Source organism: Clarias gariepinus, chromosome 5 (assembly GCF_024256425.1).
Source record: "Clarias gariepinus isolate MV-2021 ecotype Netherlands chromosome 5, CGAR_prim_01v2, whole genome shotgun sequence".
NCBI lineage: Eukaryota > Metazoa > Chordata > Actinopteri > Siluriformes > Clariidae > Clarias > Clarias gariepinus.
The window spans coordinates 38,345,217-38,369,290 of NC_071104.1; the positions used below are offsets into that span (position 1 = coordinate 38,345,217).

General features: G+C 43.1%; 1 protein-coding gene across 2 annotated transcripts; it reads right to left on the reverse strand.

The window, feature by feature from the left end:
* Positions 1 to 1,203: 1,203 nt before the first annotated feature.
* Positions 1,204 to 23,351, reverse strand: mfsd6b (major facilitator superfamily domain containing 6b). Of its 2 annotated transcripts, XR_008360533.1 has the most exons (8): positions 23,151 to 23,351; positions 19,986 to 21,357; positions 7,914 to 8,011; positions 5,770 to 5,931; positions 4,803 to 4,901; positions 4,435 to 4,718; positions 4,175 to 4,249; positions 2,343 to 2,470 (listed from the first exon to the last, which is right to left on the reverse strand). XR_008360533.1 is itself a non-coding variant. In XM_053497052.1 (7 exons), the coding sequence occupies exons 2-7, from the start codon at positions 21,353 to 21,355 to the stop codon at positions 2,093 to 2,095; spliced, it is 2,391 nt and encodes a 796-aa protein (XP_053353027.1). In that variant the 5' UTR covers positions 21,356 to 21,357; positions 23,151 to 23,351; the 3' UTR covers positions 1,204 to 2,092. The 2 variants fall into 2 exon arrangements, 1 of the variants encoding a protein (XP_053353027.1); XM_053497052.1 differs by lacking the exon at positions 4,175 to 4,249 and having other exon boundaries at positions 1,204 to 2,470.
* Positions 23,352 to 24,074: the final 723 nt, after the last annotated feature.

Here is a 24,074-nt window from a genome sequence, read left to right on the forward strand (position 1 = left end):
GCCCGCATCAACTTACCTCTCAGCTCTAATTCCACCACACACTGCACCACGATCCCTCCGTTCCCCCAGCACTGCTCGCCTCGTCCCACCATCGTTCAGGGATCAAGGAAAACGTTCATCCAGACTCCAGGTTCTCGCACCTAGTCGGTGGTCTAGGTGTCCATGCAGCGGAGTCTTTAACAATCTTTAAATAATGAATCACGACGTATCTTTTTCTTCAATACTTGGACTAACCCCCCCCCCCTACCCAAAGAAAGAAAGAATGAAAGAAAAACCTTCCTGTGTTTGACTGATGGCATTTAGTTAGTAATCTAGTAACCCAGTTTCTAGTTTCTAGTTTCGTCTATCCAATGACAAAAACTTCAAAGCACTTTTGCAAGTCGCTCTGGATAAGAACATCTGCCAAAGGCCTAAATGTAAATATAAATCTTGAGCCATAAAGTTTTGCATTGTGCAAGTCACAAATCGCTAGCGGTCTGCTATGTATCACTTTACTTAATCATTGTCTATACCACTTTATTTTGTATTCAGGGTTGCAGGAGGCCTGGAGCCTGTCCCAGGCGACTTAGGGCACAAGGTGAAGTACACCCTGGATGGCGTGCCAATGCATCGCAGAACACATACACACATACACACGCTCATTTACACACTATGGGCAATTTTAAACGCAAGTAAGCCTAATATGCATGTTTTTTTAATGTGGGAGGAAACCGGAGCACTCAGAGGAAACCCACCAAGCACGTAGAGAACATCCAAACTTACAGACCCCGACGCGGGAATCGAACCCAGACCCTTGAGGGTGTTATGCTACCGTGCATTATTTTGGCTAACTGAAATCGTTGTAGTTACGACAAGAAATGTAGAAGTTGACACAGGATGACATTTAGGTTATGAGGTCAATCAAATGCAAAGAAACGTTAGCAAATAAATTAACATTTGCCACCTTTGCATTTAAGCCAAGTTCAAGCTAAACTAAGGTAAGTGGGTGTTTTCCGACCAACAGTCAGACTCCGTTACTTGTTTTGCCAATATATTGATAAACCATGGTTTAGGAGGAGTCAGCTCCTGCCAAGATGATGACACATTTGAGCTTTAAATCCGCACTTCGGGAGAACCTATAGGTGGCGTCACAGTGTTTGTCCATTTTTTTTTTATATATATATATATATATATATATATAGTCTATGATTCAGAGACAGAAAATCAAGTCAATGTGATCTCTTTATTGTTATTATTATTGTTGTTTTGTTGTTGGAATACTGATGATTACATGATTTCCATTCACCAATATAAAGACTTGTTTGTTTTACCCAACTAGAAAGCGTCACTTTGTGTTTTGTGTGTCTCCAGGGTGACAGGATGTGTCCCATCTGGCTTGGGGGTTATTTGCCACAATAAGAAATACTAGCTACTATAGATCCTTGTAATTTTACCTAGTTAAATTCAAATCAGTTGTTACGCACCAGACCCTCGTAACAGCTTCATTCTCAGAGTAGATTAGCAAAGCGAGCTAACTAATTTAACTACGTACGCTCACCAGACACACCAATAATAATAATAATAATAAAACCTTCCTTTTAGACTTTTGTTGTACTCTCTCTATATATGTTTAATGAAGAGGTCGTACTTGAGAACATAAGATTAAACCCCTGTTAAGTTATTCTACTGTTTTTTTGTGCGTCAAACAGTAATTAATTAAAGCGGAGAATTGAAGTCCACCAAAAACAACGCACCACATGATTTGTCATTTCTCCCACGCTCAGAGGTTCAGTGCTAACTGTTGTGGATTTATATACAAAATAAAAGCTCGTCTGTCTCACTGTGAATGCCGGCGTGTGTAAAACATGTTCCGATGGTCAACATCGAGTGTGAAAGCAGCCTCGTGAGGAGAACGTCGTGTCCTTGTTCTGTGCCGTGAGACCATAAATACAGCAGAGGTTTTACCTGGGTTTCCTGTTCAGCGTAAAGTCTAAACCCTGGCCTGGCAGTGCAAATCGCAGTTACTGCATTGACAACCATCAGACATTTGTACAGTACGCATTATTTACATTATAAAGTCATTTTATACAACAGAACGTTCATAAACAGGAGGTCATGGATCAGGTGGATTTTGAGGCGAGACAGGTGTGTGTGCAGGCTCTGGCTCTTTGGCGGAACTCCTCTGCTGATCTTCTGATGGTTCTCCAGAGTCTGTGTGATGGGAGACGGGACGATCAGAGACGGGGAGATCGGAGACGGGGAGATCGGAGACGGGGAGATCGGAGACGGGAAGATCGGAGACGGGACGAGCGGAGACGGGACGAGCGGAGACGGGACGATCGGAGATGGGACGAGCGGAGATGGGACGATCGGAGACGGGACGATCGGAGATGGGAAGATCAGGAGAAGAGATCTGCTCTGGAGCACTGCTGAAAGGACCTGGATGATGTTCTCCAGGAGATGGCGCTGCAGACACCGGCTCACCACTTTCCTACAAACACAGACAGGAAGGAGTCAAACAAGGACACGGCCTGGACTAGTATACATAACATAATCAGTGGAGACTTGTCACGCGCCAGTGAAACAGTGATAATAATTGGTGTGTGTGTGTGTGTGTGTGTGTGTGTGTGTGTGATCATGGGTTTTTTATTGTTTCAGGGTTGTTTAATTTTGTGTCCTACCTCCGGCTCAGATCCCGTCCGGGATGAACCTTTTCTGTGTTTATTTAATCAGTGAGATTTAAGGCTTGTAAGTAGAACAAAGAGCAAGTGAAACCAAAATGGAGTCAAGTGCAAAAGTTTTCACTCCCTTGTGTTTTTTTAAATGGAAGAAAGGATAGCATAGATTTATTTTACAATTTTTAACAATCCACAAAAAAAAAAAAAAAAGCTAATAACATTTTATCCATATTGGTAATGTTCTGTAATCTGTGTGTCACTTGCGTGCAGTAGTTGCACATCTTGGATGACGTTGATGCTTTAGAGAAGATCAAGAACAAACTAAGCATTTAAGCACAAAAAACCCTTAAAAAAAGCGTTATTTATTTATTTATTTTAAAATATTATATAATGTTTATAAAAACAAATATTTATCTATATTTAAAATGGTTGCATTTTTAATGTTCTCCTAGAAAAGATAGGCGTTCGAGTCAAACCGGGACTTTGCGCAGAATGACAGAACACAGTTCTGAGAGTAAAAACTCTCTATTTATTTATTTCTCTATTATAATTCCCTCCTACACTAATGTACTTATCCCCGTGTTTCACTAGTGCTTGGACTAGTGCATGATTAGACAGCCTGCTTCACGCTGGCCTCCCAGGAACTCCTTTAATAGCCTGAACATGTGGAAATGTCTTGGAGCGAGGTCAGGACTGTACGGGGGGACGTGGCGATAACTCCCAGCCGAGTTCCTGTAACGTGCGAGTGGCGTTGGTGAATGATTGTGTGTACAGATGCGTCTCTTTCCGCTGTTGCACTCGCTGAATGTTTACAGGAACGACTACAGTGAGCTCTGAGATACGGCTCACGGACATACGGACGATCGATTTGCATCGTTCACCTGTTTTACCGCGGCGGAGAGCCTTGTTTTCTGCGAAGCAGAAAGTGGTGTAGAAAGAGTCTGTGGCTAAATCGTAGAATGGCGTCATCATGTCTACCAGGGGTACAAAGTTTTGCACTTGACTGGAGTTCATGCACACTTTGCGCATGCGTACACAATGAGATGATTTAGTGAAACACTGTATAGCATCAGATATTACAGCGAGTTCTGGCGGTGATTTACACCACAGCGTTGCTGAATCCCGAGTTCTGATTGGTCAGGAGGTTTTGATTAATGTGCTCGTTCGAATGCGTTGTCGTTTCTATAGCAACAGCCTGGTATAGGACAGCGTCACATTATAGGAATAACTGATTTACTCAAGTTCTCTTTAGGAGTAAAATTGTGATCATTGACGAACTGCTGTGGTGTAAGACAGGACAGGGACACAGGACAGGGACACAGGACAGGAATACAGGACAGGACATGCTGTTACAGGAAAATAATCACCTGTCCTAAGGTAACAGTGACTCGACCTAATCACGCCACCCGGTGGTCGATTATTTTCCTATAAACCCGCGACACGGTGTGTTTTAGTCGTAGAGAAAACGTGAAATGAAAACCAGAAGGTCTGGGAGGAAAAAAGAAATAAGATCTCACCTTTTATCTGAGCACAGAGAAAGCATGAATGGGAAAAAGGAAAGAGTTCAAAGGTCACTCTTGCAATTCTTGAAACTGGTTAAACATAAAAAGAGATAAGTGCCAGGGTCAAAGTGTTAGTTAGAATAAATGAGTAAAACAGACAAACAGAATTTTAGATTAAAGGCGGCGTTTTTTTTTTCTTTTTCTTTTTTACACAACACGTTTTTTTTAGTATTATTATTATTATTGTTATTATTGATGTTGCCTATAGGACACACCCCCTGTGGGTGGAGCTCCCTCGCCAGACGGTTGCTCCTCAAGGTGGACACCATGTCCTTGACATGGTAAAGGGCGTAGGACATGGTGACCCAGGGGGAAGTGGACACCACCCACGCCGGCTTGTTCACGTCCTCCTGCTCCTCCTGGAACTTGCTCTTCTTGGCAGCTGCAGCCGCGTCCGTGTTTCTGTTCGTCTCCGACCGTCTCTGGTTCGGCACCAAGTCAATGGTGGCGATGGAAACGGGACTGGAAGGTACCGGAATGTTCTCAGCCATCATGTCTCCTGTGTGAGAAACATGGGCCGGGAATTTAATTATCAACTATTTATCAAAAAGGCTGGATGTGTTTGAGAATAAAGCGTCATTACGTCTGTTATCTCTCGGGCCGATGAGGCTCTGGATGAGGGCGAAGAGGAGCAGGATGATGAGAGACGCCATTCCCAAACCCCTGAACGTTTCAGCCGCACCTACACACATACACACACACACACAGAAAAAAAGGAAAAAGAAATGATCAAGTTTATTAGCATTTTCATATTATTCATTTTTCACATTATTAATGTTGTTTTAATATCGCTTTATTCTTTAATGTATAACTACAGTACATATAGAACTGTATTTTATTGGAACACCCCCCCAACACACCCCCCCCCACACACACACCCCCACACACCCAAACACAGACTCACATCCCCCCCACACCCCCACACCCACCCACCCCGAACACACACAACCCGGACTTGGAGTTGATGTTAGATTGTTTTAAATCTAAATTTATTAATGAACTTTACTACTAACAAATTATGTCACTATTTGCAGTATTTAAAAAAAAATATATAAATTAAACTATTTATTCTATATTTATAAATTTCACTAATATTTTTTTGAAAAACAAAACTCTCCATATGTCCTTTATTCCATATTAAAATTAATATTTTATTTATTTATTTAATAATAATAATAATAATAATAATATTTTTATTAGTTTTAATACTACTACTAATAATAATGATTATTACGCATTACAGTAGCCATTAAAGGTGCAATAAGTGTTTCTAGTGGTGTTGTTTTCTTCATTCTGGAGTTTCAGAACTTATTCTACATCCCCAGTCCAGAAATAAACCCCGCCCTGTGACCGAATGTTTTATTTTATTTTTAAGTTGTAGTTCTCCTTACAGACAGCAGGTGGGGCTGTGTACATACAACCCCTTTCCTTTAACACGAGGACTCCCCCCCCCCCCCCCCCACACACACTATGATGCATGCAACCTGATCTCACGAGAACGTCTTTTGTTCTGGGTGTGGTTTTTGTGCTTGCATTTCTTCTCGTCATACCAAAGAAATTGACGAACACTCCTCCGATCATGGCGCCACAGCCGCGCCCCAGCCCCAGGTGCAGGCCCTGAAGGATCCCCTGAGCAGACGTCCTCAGAGCCGGAGCCACCGCGGCGCTCAGGTACGAGATACACGCGGCCCACACCGACGCGTGGGTCAGACCTACAGGACGAGAAGATCGTTAAGATAAACAACACGGGACGGAGGGTTCACGTTACAGTCAGAGCAGGTGAAGGAGAATGATGTAATTAAACAGAGATATCTGTATCGGGAGGGGAGTACAATATACTCTATGCTATAAAGGGTGACGATATTTCTGAAACGCCGCTCGGCTGGGCGGAGGTCAGGTGACCGACTCGGCCCTTTGAGGATTTTCCATTTATTTGCCTTGGGTTGCTTTCGGGATACGTTGAATCGGATCATCCGTCTGTAAACATCTACATCGCCGTACTGTACACACCCATGCTGTAACACCGATGATGACGTCACCCTTCCACTCCTCCTCCATATTCTTCTTTTCCAAACATAATGTTTAATCTTGTATTGATTCAGTTTTATTTGTATAGCGCTTTTAACAACGGTCGCAAAGCAGCTTCAGACAATCAAAGGAGAAGGATGGAAATGTGTATAAAATGTGAGACGGCAATATGAAGGAACCTTGAGAGGAACCAGACTCGACAGGGAACCCATCCTCATCCGGGTGATAACGGACAGCAGGGATTGATCTGCGCTCATACTGTGTGTTAGGAGGCTGGAGGTTTAGTATAACAGGAGACACAGGAGTGTTTAAGTTCATATGGAGTCCAGTTGGTTATTAGAGGCTCAAACTGTAGGAAACTCCAGTCCTGAACTATCGGGCGACTGCCGTCACGCGTCCTCAAAGCCGAGGAAGTGGGCAGGATTGTTTAGACTTGCTCTGACCCTGCCAGTCTTGAGCGTTCCCGGTGGTTTGCATCCTGAGTTGAACCCTCTGTATTTACATTCACCAAGGCGTCTCCTAAATGAGGACGATACTCCAGAGTGTTCTGGGCTCCGACAGCAAGGAAAGAAAATTCACCCACTTTAGGTGGTCCTCCAGGAGTCTTGGTGGTGCTGAGCTCACGAGAGCGCACGTGCTGTTTATTAATCAAATCAAGCATTTGATTTGGACGAGTGTTCGACTCCTTCACTCGGACAGGAACATTGAGAGAGTTTGTGGTTTTTGTGAAGCCCCTTGAAGTAAAGCTGAGGGACACAGGGGTGGCTGAGGGGTGGCTCGGTAGGTAAGATGTTGGGCTACTGATCAGAAGGTCACAGGTTCGCATCCCGTTACCCGTAAAAGTAGACTTTAATCGTCTGCTTGATGGCTAAAATCTGAAAAGTTTCCTCACTTGTCCACATACTTATGGACCTGACCCCATGTGCCACACGAGTCCCGGCGAACTGCAGCTGTGGAAATAATGTAAATAATAAAAAATAATGTAATGGAGTGTTACTGAGACGCAGTCCATAAACAAACACACTGGGTCGTACTGGTGTGTAACTGGAACCAGTCGTAAACAATACCACGCATTCTGCATTCTGTGTTGAAATGGCGTGACGGGGTGTGGCTCTGGGTTCGGAGCGCATCACTTATTATTGAAATGAAGCTATTGTTGCCGTGCCCCTATAGGACAATACACTTGACCTGACTGCTGAGTCGGTGATGTAAGAGCCAGACAAACCAGTCCGCTTACTGTCAGGGCAACCCTGGAGCGGGAAAAGCCGCCGAACCGGCCCGGCGCTGAACCCTCATGTGGAGGGAGAAGCTGATACCGTGAGAGTCTGGTAAAAATAAAACTGCGTCTCGTTATAGCTGGAGAACGAGAACAGGTCAAAACACTGATCATAACTAGTGCAGTTTGCAGTAGGGCAGGTTAATCGTTCTGCACACACACACACACACACACACACATGACACAGAGTTCTCTAACTACACCCATGGAGCTGCAGTGAGGAGGGCGTGCTGCAGGAAACCACGCGCCGGAGCTGCAAGGCAAACAGCTGATTCATGGCCTGAGCTAAACTCACACCCGGACACAATGGCCTCCAGTCCAAACACTTCCTGGTAGATAAAGTAACCGGACGCCTGAGTGCGGCAGATTGGCGGCGCTGATGTTTCTCACCTTGAAGGACCTCCATGGGCAGAACCACCCAAGCGTTCTCCAGGTAGGAGATGTAGAGGTAGCGCGCAGTGTTACAGGCCAACCCGATATACAGCACTCTGCAGGACGACAGAAAGAAGAAGAAGAAAAAGTGTTTACAGTAGCAGTCTCCTCCCATGGTTTAATTACACACACACACACACACACACACACACACACACACACACTGGTTTAGAAAAAGAGACCAAAAGTGGTTTGGAAGATAAAGCCTTGATGAAACGTGAATACATAATAATAATAATTATTATAATAATAATTATTATTATTGTTATTATTATAACAATTATATTAGATGATAAAAAGCTAACAGAAATATATTTACAGGATAAACTCAGGTCGAACATTTCATAGGAAAAGAAATCACTGTAAGGTAAAGTTCTTCATACGGTGGAACATTTTCTAGACAGAAAAAAAAAAAGTCTTATTATTTTAACAAAATAAAGTTTAATAAGAGAAAACTGGAGCCAAAATGTACCGGAAGATAAAAACAACCCAGAGGTCTCGTCACAGGGTGAACCAAAACAATTACCAAAACAAAAAACTCTTAGGTAGCCTGTTTTGTTTTTTTTTTCAAACTTTTTTATGCATGTTTATTTTTTTTATGTGCGTCACACAGGGAGGATCATGTGCTTATATGGACGTCTGTGCCGTTTCTTTAAGCCAAAACTGTAAAAAAATAAATAAAAGTCAGTTCATCACATTGCATCACATAATTATTGCTGGGAAAAAAAGATACGTCACTCTATACTGCACAATCCTGAGCCCTGTTTATGTTTATTAAAAACAAAACAAAAACAAATAAATAGCTTTAGAGTTTTTTATGTTTATGATTTCCAAACATAACGTAAAATAACAATAGTATAAAGTTTAATCTTACAGTAGGCCAGAAAAGAAAGCAGCATATTATGTACAGAAAAAAAAACAACGTTTCAGATAAACAAACAAAAACAAACAAATAAAAATAAAGAAAGCTTCTGGGATTTTTTTCTTTTTTTTAATGAAGCAGGTGTAATAAAGTCCACAGAATGTCTGTAGCTGGTTGTGCAGGATGTTAAGTAAAACTATAAAACCGCACACACACACACACACACACACACACACACACACACACACACACACACACACACACACACACACACACACGCCCTTTTTTAAAGCTCGAACTGAATTCTGTCAGCGATGTACAGTACAAGTTTCCTCTAAAGATGTCAGCAGTCGCACCGTCGCCGATGCTCTCACGTGACTTTATTGTTTAGATATTATTCACGTTAAAGTGTCTGTACACTCGTTTTGGCCCCTCATACAGTATATGATCACAAAAAAAAATTATCACAGACAATAAATCCAGGAGAAAAAACTAAGCATGTCACATGACCATAAAGTCAAAATAAATAAAAGGCAATAATAACGTCTTATATAAAACATTTAATCTAAAAAGGAAAAAAAAAAGAAATCTTTAAATAATAAGACAAGGCCTTGAAAAATTCCACCAGGTTATAAGTGAATAAAAACTATTGTTCTCAAAAGTGTTGTAATATTTCGACTCTCACAGAATATAACGTGTGTTTTCGACAAGCTGCAGCCACAGGACGGACGAGAGACGAAACGCTCGTGTGCACGTCTCACTTTGGAAAGGTGATGTGATGTAAGAACGTGTGATTGATACTCGAGAGTTTGCAACAAAAGACACCGCAAGAGGAAACGGCTGTGGTCGTGTACACAGCTTTAGACACACTCTAGTCCTGTGTCCTCTGATCTGTGTGCGTGTGTGTGTGTGTGTGTGTGTGTGTGTCGCAACTTCACAGCTTTGCCAACCAGCACCTTTTTAACTACAGTGCTAACTATCGGGCTAAACCGAGCATGATGACATGGTTCCTGTGTGGCGTGAGAGTGCAGCGTTCACCCTGTTGTGCAGAAATCACAAATCCTTGTACTGTTGTCACGCTAGTTATTAATCACCGGCGTGTGCGAGCACCCGTACCGTATGTGGAAGAGGGCGGATAGCGCTTTTGGTCAGACTGTGTGAGGCATGTGTCTGTGTGAACTGTACACACAATCATTCAAACACAACACTTACACATTACAGGAACTCGGCTGGGAGTAACTGCACCATCCAAGCCATTACAACATGCTTAAAGGAGTTCCTGGGAGGCCGGGGTTTCAGAAAACTTTGATGGTGTTAAAGCACTAGTGAAACACTGAGTGGGAGGAGTGCATTAGTGTAGCAGGAGGTTATAAAGAGACATAAAGGGAGTTTTTAACTCTCAGCTGTTCTGATATTCTGCACAATCAAAAGTCCCTGTTTGACTCGAACACCCCAAGCATCTGTGATTAGAATAATACATACCTGATCCCAATATTTTCAAAAAGAGATACAGTCGTGTATAAACGTTTCCTGCCTCATTCTTCACCATGATAATCACACACACACACACACACACACACACACACACACACAAAGGTTAAACAAACGTTGGAGGTTTCCTTTTACCACCATGAAAGCGGTTTAAACCTGAAAAGGGAAATCCTTTCTGCGTGTGCCAGCAGCGTCACCGAGCCACCAGATCCAGCATGCAAACATAGTCGTGAGGTGACGTGCATGGAGATGCCCAAACAAATCAGGAGTCTACTGCACACACACACACACACACACACACACACACACACACACTGGTTTATGTTCCCTTTCTGAGCACTGAATCGATCCAGGGCCTCTGCAGGATGGATGGCTGACCGCACAGAGCCAAGCGCTAATGGGAGGGATCGGGTTACGCTGACCCCGGGGCCCGGGCAGCTCACGGCTCCGACCTCAGAGGAGAAGTGCTGAGAAATGGATCACACACTCGCCAAACCGGGTTTATATCGGACTATTAGGAACAAATTTAAGTGTTAGAGGAGATGATATGGAGATCAGAGATTAGCGTGGAGCGCCGCTCTCTCCGTCTAGTCTGAATACTTTCAATAATTAATGAGCCAGGCTTTGGGTCGTACTCGTTTAGTGTTTAACCGGCCACTCCATATACAAGTGCATCACGCAGGCATTAGAAAGAAACACACACTGATATGGTCTTGGATCGATGATTCTAAAATGACCGGGTTACTGGAATCTACAATCAGCAGGTGACTGAACCCCCGAGTGACTCACGGTGTGGACAGGAAGAGCCGCAGGCATGATTCCTGATTTGTAATCTTTTCTTGTGTATTTGTCAATTATTTAGTTTCTCATTGACCGAGTAGATTTTTTGGGATCTTTAATTATTTATTTAAGTGATTTCTTGATTCAACCGCTCTGGCAGTAATCAGGCCTGGGTGTGGCGAGTGGAATCTAACTCAGCTTTCCAAAAGGCACAGTTCATTCAAGATTTAGCAATGGGGGCAATTACTTCTTACTTTTTACAAAACCTCGTGTACGAGTTCACAGACGCCCAGGATTGGCCCGCGCTGCTTTGATTGATGTGAAAGTGTGAGCATGCCGTCCCTCCTCCGTCCCTCCTCCATCCCTCCTCCGTCCCCTCTCCGTCCCCTCTCCGTCCCCCAAGGTAGCACTGCCAATCTGCCCTCACTCGGCCCAGAGTGCAAATTAGTTTTTCAACCTAAGGCTGTTAAAATTGACCCGATTAATCTAGCCTTTTTTTTTTTTTACAAGTTCATTATACTATATGACCAGGTTTGACGCTATTGGCTTCCCATAATCGCAGCTTGTTTACCCGGCTGTGTGAGATAACGATGCGTTTAATACGGATAATAAACGACTAAGGAAGCATCATCTGCTGGACGGCTCGTTTCATTATCGAAGCTTCTAGATAAAGTTTGGATAAAACCGAAGCCGTGTGACCTTCTCGAGTGACCTTCAAGGGGAATCATTTTTACAAGAAAACATTAAACGTAAGATCTGATGAACAACAACCCCAAGCCTTAGGGTAAGCCTAACGTAAGGGTTTGAGTCCCGCCGTCGGTGGGTTGCCACGCCCTCATGATACTCACGTAATTATTAATCTGTCTCCTCTAACCAGTTTGTCCGGCATTTCTTTAATTCCAACATTGCACGTTTATAATACGAGTAAATCTAAGTATTTTAAATATTTTCCAAACACAGCCTCTGTTTCAGGTCACCGCAAACGACCCTTCAGGGTGACGGTGATCTTTCGAACCGGATGCTTTTCAGTGCTGACGTGTGAACAGGAAACCGTCTTGGTGCCATGTTTTTTTTTTATTTTTTATTACTACATGGCTTTAAGGTCAGGGTTTTATATCCGCCTGTTGGTTTGGTCTGCTCTTCACAGTGGGTTTTGTGTTCTCATGTGACCGTTTTTTCTTTTTTTCATTTTTTTCTAAGAATGAACAAAGAGAAACCTTGATTTTAAAAATACACGTGTGAAGTGGGCCTTCGCTCAGACACGCGGTTAGTCTCCACTTACTGATTAATGCACAAAAATAAAAGACAATCTTACGCACACATACACACACAACCTCTCATGAACTATTTAGAGAAATATAACAGAGTGTTACAGTATGTGTGTGTGTGTGTGTGTGTGTGTGTACGGTTCCCGGGAACAAAGGAAGAACAAGGCGGAGGACGGTATTTAATTGTAATTAGTCTTTAACTACTCGGCCTGAAAAGCTAAATGTAGCTCTGATTGTTTCTCATCCGAACATGAAAAACACGCTGGACAGGCCACGCCCACAGGCGACGAGAGCAAAACTCCTGCCGGGACCCGGCGTGTGTAACCCGACCAGTTACTTTCTACGCCGTGTCAAAGTCAACAGGAAGAATTAAGACGAGTGAAGGACAGAGTTGGTGTTACACACCAGAGAGGAGCGTCGACAGAAATAAACCCTGCGCAGGACGCGGACGCCGTCGTACAGTGGTGTGAAAAACTATTTGCCCCCTTCCTGATTTCTTATTCTTTTGCATGTTAGAATAACACTTAAATGTTTCTACTCATCAAAAACCGTGAGAACAAATGAGAACAAACGTAATTAAGATCTATCAGTCTGGTAAAGGTTATAAAGCCATTTATAAAGCTTTGGGACTCCAGCGAACCACAGTGAGAGCCATTATCCACAAATGGCAAAAACATGGAACAGTGGTGAACCTTCCCAGGAGTGGCCGGCCGACCAAAATTACCCCAAGAGCGCAGAGACAACTCATCCCGAAAGGCCACAAAAGACCCCAGGACAACATCTAAAGAACTGCAGGCCTTAATTGCCTCAATTAAGGTCAGTGTTCACGACTCCACCATAAGAAAGAGACTGGGCTAAAAAAGGCCCGCATGGCAGATTTCCAAGGCGCAAACCACTTTTAAGCAAAAGAACACTAAGGCTCGTCCCAATTTTGCAAAAAAAAAAACTTAATTGCCAAGACTTTTGGGAAAATACCTTGTGGACCGACGAGACAAAAGTTTAACTTTTTGGAAGGTGCGTGTCCCGTTACATCTGGCGTAAAAGTAACACAGCATTTCAGAAAAAGAACATCATACCAACAGTAAAATATGGTGGTGGTAGTGTGATGGTCTGGGGTTGTTTTGCTGCTTCAGGACCTGGAAGACTTGCTGTGATAGATGGAACCATGAATTCTACTGTCTACCAAAAAATCCTGAAGGAGAATGTCCGGCCATCTGTTCGTCAACTCAAGCTGAAGCGATCTTGGGTGCTGCAGCAGGACAATGACCCAAAACACACCAGTAAATCCACCTCTGAATGGCTGAAGAAAAACAAAATGAAGACTTTGGAGTGGCCTAGTCAAAGACCTGACCTGAATCCTATTGAGATGTTGTGGCATGACCTTAAAAAGGCGGTTCATGCTAGAAAACCCTCAAATAAAGCTGAATTACAACAATTCTGCAAAGATGAGTGGGCCAAAATTCCTCCAGAGCGCTGTAAAAGACTCGTTGCAAGTTATCACAAACACTTGATTGCAGTTATTGCTGCTAAGGGTGGCCCAATCAGTTATTAGGTTCAGGGGGCAATTACTTTTTCACACAGGGCCATGTAGGTTTGGATTTTTTTTCTCCCTAAATAATAAAAACCATCATTTAAAAACTGCATTTTGTGTTTACGTGTGTTATCTTTGACTAATAGTTAAATGTGTTTGATGATCAGAAACATTTTGTGTTTTAAACATGCAAAAGAATAAGAAATCAGGAAGGGGGCAAATAGTTTTTCACACCACTGTAGTTCAAACCGAGTGACGTCACCTCGGAAATATTGTACAGCAGACGGAGGATGTGTGTTTAAAACCGTCTCCACCCCTCCCTCCCTCCCTCCCTCTCCCTCTACACTGTTTGCTCGTGCCCTATATTTGACAGCAGGTACACACACACCCGACACAACCTGTTCAGCACTAAAGTCAATAAAAAGGACAGCGCGGGCGTCTTCACTTCCTCAGCAATAACTAGAAGTAACGAGGTGGCGGCTTTCACTTCTGAAAAAAAGGGGCTGATCTGGATCCGTGTGTAGAGTGTGTGTGTAGAGTCTGTGTAGAGTGTGTGTAGAGTGTGTGTGTAGAGCGTGTGTGTAGAGAGTGTGTGTGTAGAGCGTGTGTGTAGAGAGTGTGTGTGTAGAGTGTGTGTAGAGCGTGTGTAGAGCGTGTGTGTAGAGCGTGTGTAGAGCGTGTGTGTAGAGCGTGTGTAGAGCGTGTGTAGAGAGCGTGTGTAGAGAGTGTGTGTAGAGAGTGTGTGTAGAGTGTGTGTAGAGTGTGTGTAGAGTGTGTGTGTAGAGTGTGTAGAGAGTGTGTGTAGAGAGTGTGTAGAGAGTGTGTGTAGAGTGTGTGTATAGAGTGTGTGTAGAGTGTGTGTAGAGAGTGTGTGTAGAGAGTGTGTGTAGAGTGTGTGTAGAGTGTGTGTGTAGAGTGTGTAGAGAGTGTGTGTAGAGTGTGTGTATAGAGTGTGTGTAGAGAGTGTGTAGAGAGTGTGTGTAGAGTGTGTGTATAGAGTGTGTAGAGAGCGTGTGTAGAGCGCGTGTGTAGAGAGTGTGTGTAGAGTGTGTGTAGAGTGTGTGTAGAGTGTGTGTGTAGAGTGTGTAGAGAGTGTGTGTAGAGAGTGTGTAGAGAGTGTGTGTAGAGTGTGTGTATAGAGTGTGTGTAGAGTGTGTGTAGAGAGTGTGTGTAGAGAGTGTGTGTAGAGTGTGTGTAGAGTGTGTGTGTAGAGTGTGTAGAGAGTGTGTGTAGAGTGTGTGTATAGAGTGTGTGTAGAGAGTGTGTAGAGAGTGTGTGTAGAGTGTGTGTATAGAGTGTGTAGAGAGCGTGTGTAGAGCGCGTGTGTAGAGAGTGTGTGTAGAGTGTGTGTAGAGTGTGTGTAGAGTGTGTGTGTAGAGTGTGTAGAGAGTGTGTAGAGAGTGTGTGTAGAGAGTGTGTAGAGAGTGTGTGTAGAGTGTGTGTATAGAGTGTGTATAGAGTGTGTATAGAGTGTGTGTAGAGAGTGTGTGTAGAGTGTGTGTGTAGAGTGTGTGTGTAGAGTGTGTGTGTAGAGTGTGTGTGTAGAGTGTGTGTAGAGAGTGTGTGTAGAGTGTGTGTAGAGTGTGTGTAGAGTGTGTGTAGAGTGTGTGTAGAGTGTGTGTAGTGTGTGTGTAGTGTGTGTGTGTAGAGTGTGTGTGTAGAGTGTGTGTGTAGAGTGTGTGTGTAGAGTGTGTGTAGAGTGTGTGTAGAGTGTGTGTGTAGAGTGTGTGTGTAGAGTGTGTGTAGAGTGTGTAGTGTGTGTGTGGAGAGTGTGTGTGGAGAGTGTGTGTAGAGTGTGTGTGTAGAGTGTGTGTAGAGAGTGTGTGTGTAGAGTGTGTGTGTAGGTGTGTAGGGGCCAGGGGTAGCTCAGTGGTTAAGGCATTGGACTACGGTTCGGAAGATCTCAGGTTCAAACCCCACAACCACCAAGTTTCCACTGTTGGGCCCTTGAGCGCGGCCCTTAACCCTCAACTGCTCAGATGTATAATGAGATAAAAATGTAAGTCGCTCTGGATAAGAGCGTCTGCCAAATGCCTAAATGTAAATGTAAATGTAGAGTGTGTGTGTAGAGTGTGTGTATAGAGTGTGTGTATAGAGTGTATAAAGATCAAACACGTGGAGGATGCTGTGGTTTAAGACGTCGTGTTGATGCCACGATGCTCTTCTGATTTCAGAAACCACACAGGGAACGTAATTAGCCGTGACCTTTTCTTCTAGTGCCCTGGTGGGCTTCTTTCCTTTTAAACAAAATACGCCACCGAAATGATCAAAATATATTCAGATTTCAGAAAGTAAAGAGACTTTATTTTCCACCTAAATGCAGGAAGCTTTTTTTTCTAGCCAAAAATATTTGTAATAATATCTGACACACCAGCCCGCAGCAGCTCACGACAGAGAGGAAGTGTTCCGTTATACAACACTGTGCAGACGTCCCACAGGCCATTTCCTCATACTGAATGAAATTAAGAAGAATTAAGACAATAAGAAGCTGATTGTTTACGTAACAGCCTCAGCAGCGACCTCGTTTCCCCTCTCGTCTGTTCAAACCCCTCAGCGTTCACCATCATCAGTTACTAATCACCGTCTGATCATCTGCCATCATCTGCACCTGTTTCTCACTGGGTCAGGACTTACGTTAGATGCTGGAATGATTCCTGGGTCACTGTGTGGATTAACAAACGAACAACATTCCTCTGAATCTGCTCAGGTTCAGGGACTGGAGTGACCATGAGAAGTCCTTCAGAACTGTTCCTCAAGTCTACATTAAACATACAAGGAAGTCTGGAGAGTTTGGACGGGGGTGAAGACTTTTGCACAGCACTTTATATACACACACAGTGTAAAAATGTAATACTAATACTGTAAGAATCTACTTGTTGCCAAGAGGAAATGTCTTATTGCACAAGACGTAGCACAGAAAGCTGATTTGCTCCACTATCGCAGGTCAACTTCTGTTTAACTTCGTACTGAAACTCCAGGCTGCTGCTCAGTCCAGTCATTTATAACCACTGTGTTTTCACAACGAATTGCTTTGTTTTACTGTCCCTAATCGGGATGATGACACCGGGGCAGGGGTATCTCAGGGGTTGAGGTGTTGCCTCTCTGATCAGGAGGTCCCCGGTTCGAGCCCCCATGCTGCAGGGCTGCAACCCGACCCCGTAAATAACGGCCACAGAAACGACGATGCGCCTGACGGACCTCATCCCCATCCCGTCTTATTCTTTTCTAGTCCTCTTGTCGGGTTATGATCTGCTGTGCATGATGTAATAAAAACTGCCCTTAGGGACGACTGCCAAGTTGCCTCAAACATGCCATGAGATCCCTGCTATACTGCATGGAGACTGATTACTGCCGTGCACTTTGGGACATGAACTCATACCCTGAGGATGTGTTGGTCTTAAAAACCTAAAGATGGGACGATACACGGTCCTCAAAGCGACACATCTACCCCACACACAACCTTGTGTATTTTATCTAATACACAATATCAGTAAGGAAGTTAAAGCCTCCTCAAATGACAGATTAAAAACAATAACACCCTGTTATTAGAAGTTCTCAAAAAACAAATGTGAAATTATTTATTCTCATTGTTTTAAACCCATTTCCACACAGTTTTACTAAACATTTTTATATACAATTATTTCCATGTTAATTGAAGAAAAAGAAAAATTTAAAACTAGATTTGGGCTCTAAACATTCATATAATTATATTTATTATTTTATAATTGTATTTTAATAAATTTATATATATATATACTTTTTGTATTGTTAACATTTTATTTGTATTATTTTTTTTTTTGGCAAACAGCTCTTGAAGGATGCCAATACTTATGGACAACAGTGTATTTAATCACTGGAGATTTTACAACAAACTATTTACTGATGGTCTATTTTTGAATTATGGAAATATTATTAATATTTTAATACATTCACGAACAAACCAATAAAATATTTTTTAAACAAATCCTGCCTGCCCCTCAGCTCCCCCCCCTCCCCCCTCCCCCACATTTCTTCTGCACCAGACGTAACACAGACACAACAACCTAAAAAAAAAAGAACATACTGTACAACATGAAATGAACAAACAATAAATGTGTCCATCTCATAAGCTCTAAAGAACGCAGGCGTACACTGAGGAGTGTGTGTGTGTGTGTGTGGGGGGGGGGGTTGCTGTCACACTGATCTCTCAGAGTGCTGAAATACGAGCTTGAGATTGAACGCTGGGTCGAGTCTCGTGCTGGAGATTAGCAGAAACAGGAAGGAGTTGATGTGAGGACGTTAGACGACGTAGATGACTTTCAAAACGCGCTCTCAGTGTAAACACGTCATCGTAACACAACTACAGCGGCAGCTCTCTACAGTAGGTGTAAGGGCTTGTGACTTCCTTGCAGTGTCTAATGCAAATGTGTGAAAGCTTTAACACACACACACACATAGGAAGCTAAAATACACAGGTCTAAGTCACCTCAAGGTTCCGTTCCAACCTCAAGTCAGTTTATACACCTTAAAATCAGTTTTATGAAGGTTTTAAACAACATAAGAAATGATAATAAAAATAAAAACACAACCTACAAAAAGGCCACCAATTTGTCTGGGTATTAATTCAAGGCGGGAGAAAAATCGATTCAGTTCCATATAGTTATTTATTTTTCTTTTCTTTTTTCTTATATATGTTTGCATTGAAGGTGGTACAATGTTGCAGTTCCTCCATCATCCTACAGGTGGTGTACTATAAACCATTAGGAACAATTATTTGCTTACTTTGTTTAGAATTGTAACAAAATCTAAAGAAAAAAGTATCAAAAGTATCGAATCGGCACCGAGGTATCGTGATGATGTCGCATCAGGTGATCCCTGGTGATTCCCCTCCCTGGTATTGATACTAAAACGATCACTTATCCATTGTTATTGTTTTTTAACTCACATCAACATGTTCTGATGGTACGATAAAATCAGACTTCCTCGCTGTCCGTTCTTCTCGACTTCAAAGGTCCCATATTTGACTATTTTCCCAGACAAACTTCTCAATCAAGCATCTGTTTCACCCCTCCTCCAGACGAGCCGTTTCAGTGTCGAGCTAAATGAGCTCCTCCTCTTACTTATATGAGGTCACACTAATTTGGAAAAAAAACCCTGACTGGCTTGTTTAAACCCTGGCCAATACAAAAAGTTAAAGGACAACGTATTTGCTTGTACGTACACACACACACACACACACACACTGGAGACCTGTCTAAATGTCTAAGACAAACATGGCTAGGAAAGTAAATCTTGTGTAATAGGTGCCCTTTAAAGGAGTGCTTAGACGGTGAGTGGAAGTGGGTGAGCACGAACTCTGTGTCTAAACAGACAAAACATCACATCATACACAAAATATACATGTGTGATATTTACGCCTTTATGATACACCAGCACATAGTAGCGGTAGGTGATGTGTAAGGGAATAAAACACTCAGTGTTGTGCTGTAATAAGACAATAATCAACCTGTTATGTTTCCGTCCTCAGGTTGATTATTTTCCTGTTAAAGAAGAAGCGTGTTTCTTTCTCTTGTACAAAATCAGAGTTTTCATCTGTTCACACTTACATTTAACTCTGTGGAGCGTCTCCAAAACCACATAGTTAGTTCCTGTTCTTACTTACATTACTATAACAAATATACGCATTCATTTCATCACCTCTCTCTCTCTCTCTCTCTCTGTCTTCTCTTTTGTCATGTTAACAAGAAACCGCATAGCGTAAACCCTGCCGCCCTAAAGAGATCCGAAAACTGACTGTTACAAAGCACTGACACTGGAGACTCCTTCCTTAATTGTGAACACGATTCCACAGTCTTATGGAATATTATTTAACATTATCCTAGAAGTCAAACTTTTTTTTTTTAAACATTGTCCTTTTATAACAATAAAAGTGCACCATATTTTTCTTTTTATTAAATTAGATCTTTCAGTCATAGCTGGTCACGTATATCTGACTAACTCACCTTAATTAAAGGTTGAAAAATGGATTTAAGTAACAACCATCAGACTCAATCAGAAAAGCTGTAAAAGTACTGAAATTATAGAAAGTTATAAAAGTACATTCTTATCACTGGGTTTACCTGATGTGACCGACGAGTTCGATGAGCTTGTGGCTGATGAAGTAGGCGGCGACCTCGGAGGTGTGACTGAGCACGGCGCACACCCCGAACAGCGTGGTGCTCCCGTTCAGGTCCTCCAAGTGCCAGTACAGAAACGTGAAGACGAAGCCGTAACCGAAGCCCATGAACCAGGCCACGAAGAGCACGGAGCCGTAACGGATCCCGCACAGCAGCCGAATCAGGTCCTTGAGCGGAAACCGGGGTTGCGTGTTCGACCCGGGATGCACCGGGACTTCCTCAGACGTGTTCTGGACTACATGAGGGATTTCCACCTGTTGTTTCACACCTGGTTCTGCGGGTTCAGACCCAAACCTGGAGTCGAAGCGGAACTGAGTGGCGACGATGAGTGCTAAGGTCATCAGAACGCCGAAGACGATGAAGGCGACCTGGTAGTTCTTGTAGTCCGGCAGGTTGCAGCCGACTCCCTGGATGACCAGCTTGATGTGTGTGTGGTCGATCCAGATGCCGACAGCTAACATGGCTATACCCCATCCTAAAGAACCCCACATCCTTTGGAGGCCGTAGCGGTCGCGCTGCCTTCCCAGGTATTGCAGGGTCACTGTGTCGACGATGGTCACCGCCGGAGCGCTGAAGAACTCCCCGATGATGATTACCAGCAGGATTATGAGGAAAATGGTCTCCACTTGGCTTTGATCGTAGATGATAGTGGGCTGTTGAGGTGTAGGTGTAGTGAACAGGGATGTGTTTGTGTTATCGCTTCTTACAGACCGACTGAGGGAACTGTCGCCCCCGTACAAGTCCCCCGTGAGGTATCGACGGTTTCTGGAGTGGTTCCCTGAGGAACTCGGAGTCGTCGTGTTTACCGTTACGTGCTCCACGCAAGATATGTCTGCGGGCCGGACGAAGCCGATGCCGCAGTTGAACACCACCCAGCAGAAGACGGAGAACAGCAGAACAGCCTTGCCCTTGTTGAACCGGTCCGCTACCACACCCCAAAACGGTGCGCTGCAGAACTCGATGAAGTAGCGGATCCCCACCAAGAGGCCACCCTGACTCGGCGTCATGCCCAGCTGCTTGTAGTAGACCGCCAGGAGAGGCTGCAGGGAACCGTACGCGGAGTAGAAGAAGAAGTAGAAGATCTTGGAGATCAGGAGGCGCTCGTCTATTCTCATACACATCCGCTCCAGGCAGTCTGTACTAGAAGAGGGCGGAGGGGGCGGCGAGTCGGTGGAGGTAGATGACGGTGGTTGACTGGGCGGAGTGCCGTTTGCCGTCCCCAACGACAGGGTGTTAAACGGCTCAGCCAGGACGTACCTCCTTTTCTGTTCCTCCTCATCGTCGTTCAGGATGGCCATACGATCGCTCGCCATCTCTGAAACAAGACGAGGACACACAGCTCACATAACTTAAACACTACTGAAACACAAGGCTTAATTAGTTCTAGGACACCGGTGGGAATGAGATCATGACCGCTTTCAGAGTCATGACAGTTATGCTAAACACGCTGTGGCAAATTACATCACTTTTACCAAGTTAAAACTGATACAGACTTGTGACTGGAAATGGAGTAAAAAAAAAAAATAGCTAAATGACCTTCACAGGCTGGTGTTTAAATCAGTAGCAGAACATACAGAGGGATAAATACTACATGTTTTGGCTGTGTGATAAACTCAAGTGAGTGTTACAGTAGGACTCCTCACACCAGCCCATCTGGTCCCCAACAAGATCGTGCCTTTCTTCACTGTTATCACGTTTGATCTGAACAGTGACCACCACTCCTGACCTGAATCTGAATGATTCTATGTATTCCACATGATTGGCCTGATTAGAGAACTACATACAGGACCAGTCAAAAGTTTGGACACAAGTTTGTGCACAGTATCGTGCCGAGTGTGTTTGTAAAACCCATCAAGCTCCATGATGAAACTGTCTCTCATGAAGACCTTCCCAGGAAAGCAAGACCAAAACTGAGCTCTGCTGCAGAGGAGACGTTCATCAGATTAGAGCTGTTATGAAGCTTTACAGAGCAGAAGTAGCAGATAAACATCTCATTATTGTGTGTTTTGGATAAACGCCTTCAGCATTGTTTTATATTGTAGTAAGAAATAACATATCAGGAGTTAGAAGGGGTGTACAAACTTTTGACTTTTGGTAATGTGTACATGGGGTTTCTACTAAAGTGGACGGTCAGGCCAGCGACACAGCAAGTGGTGAAAAGGTAAGACGATCATGCTTTTATTCATTACTGCGAAAGTATTGAAAAGAAAACGAAGATAATGAGAGTATTTATTAATACTTGTTGGTAACATTGTGAAATAAGTAAATGAATAGTAGAAGAGTATACAATTAGTGACGTAATATTAATAATAATAATAATAATAATAATAATAATAATAATTAGTGTTCTTCAGATATTTTCCCTTATCTTCCCTGATATTAACTTCAGAATACTCAGCGTGTTTATTTCCTTACTGTACGTTCCGTCTCAATCCTTATACACAAACACTTCCTGAGATTCCGCAGACGTATACAGAACACGTAAACAACTCGTGCTTGATGACGTAACGTACCCCTAATGCCACGTCATGCCCCGTCATACCTACCCCCCCCTCCTCCATATAGCCTGCATGAGACTGGTGATATGACCACGTATTTACACTGTGTGTGTGTGTGTGTGTGTGTGTGTGTGTGTGTGTGTGTGTGTGTGTGTATTTACTCAGAGCTTTGGTTTACGACTTATATCCCTGTTTAACCTGTGAATAAACGAAAGAACATTCTGACACTCCATTATGTGTGTGTGTTTGCTTTTATCTCGATCGGTGAAGCGCAGTGTACAGAACTCAAACCTTTTAAACTTATTATTATTATTATTATTGATCACAATACCAGGGCTATCTGAGAAAGAATGAATTGCACCATGATTCATTGTGATATCATGGTATCGCCCAGCCCTGTGATCTGTGATCCGCTGATGGAATGATGTAAAGAGCTTCACTTTGATCATTTCAGGAAACAGGATTGTAACAAAACATCTCCTGATCATCTATAACACCAGAGTTACATTTGTTTTGTTTTTTTAAACAGACTGTCACGTGACACAGTGCACACACACACACACACACACACACACCAGAATGACAGGAAGGCTCAGCTCTCTGAACTCACCTCTGTAGTTGCTGCTCCTTTGAAGTTCCTGCTAAGATCTCTGCTGATCATCAAAGTCACAAACTCTTTCATCCATCCTGGGTCTCGGCGCATGCGCACAGCATACACACACTGCTCCTGAACATCTCATCAATAATATCAATAAATAGGAGAAAACCTCAGAGCCTTTCTATCTGTGTGTGTGTGTGTGTGTGAGAGAGAGAGAGATGACTACAAGCGGCAGCAGAGGAACATGACGTCTGCGTCTCACCTGCGGCGCCTCTGATTGGTCGAGACCACCAGGGAAGTCCAAGCTGATTGGCTGGGGCGTCACGTGTTCTGTAATTGTGTAATCATTAAGAAGTGCGGCTCCTAAAATTCACTCTGGGTGTGTCATGGAGAGGGTGAATACCGGGATTAGTGCTGTGACTCGGGGTTTATAATGAGAGAGAAAAGAACAAAGACAAGGTCTTGTTTGTGGAGCAACTTCGCGCAACATTGTAGCAAAAACGCAGCAAAGATGATATATGGGTGTCTACCCCCACCTAGTGGTCAAGTCGAAGCATCGTCATTTTTAATAATTAAATACATTCTTAATGTAACTTCTAGTTAAAGTTATAATAACATTGACCCCCCCCCCCCACTATTTTTTTAAATAAAAAGAAAACTTTTAAATAGTAATTTTATTATCTTTAAAAATTAAAAAAGTTTTTTTTTTTTGGTCAGAATTTATTCTTTCAATGATTTCCATAAGTGTACGTTTCATACATTAGAGAAACAGAAACCAGTCTCAGAAAAATCCCTTTTACTTAGACGTCTTGCCTGAGGTTTAACCTGCACCAATACAGTAAGTGCTGGATTTAATAATCTATTTTATAATAATCTACTAACGGCTCCTGTCTCAATGTAAACACACACCTGCACCAATAGATATTAATTAGAAAA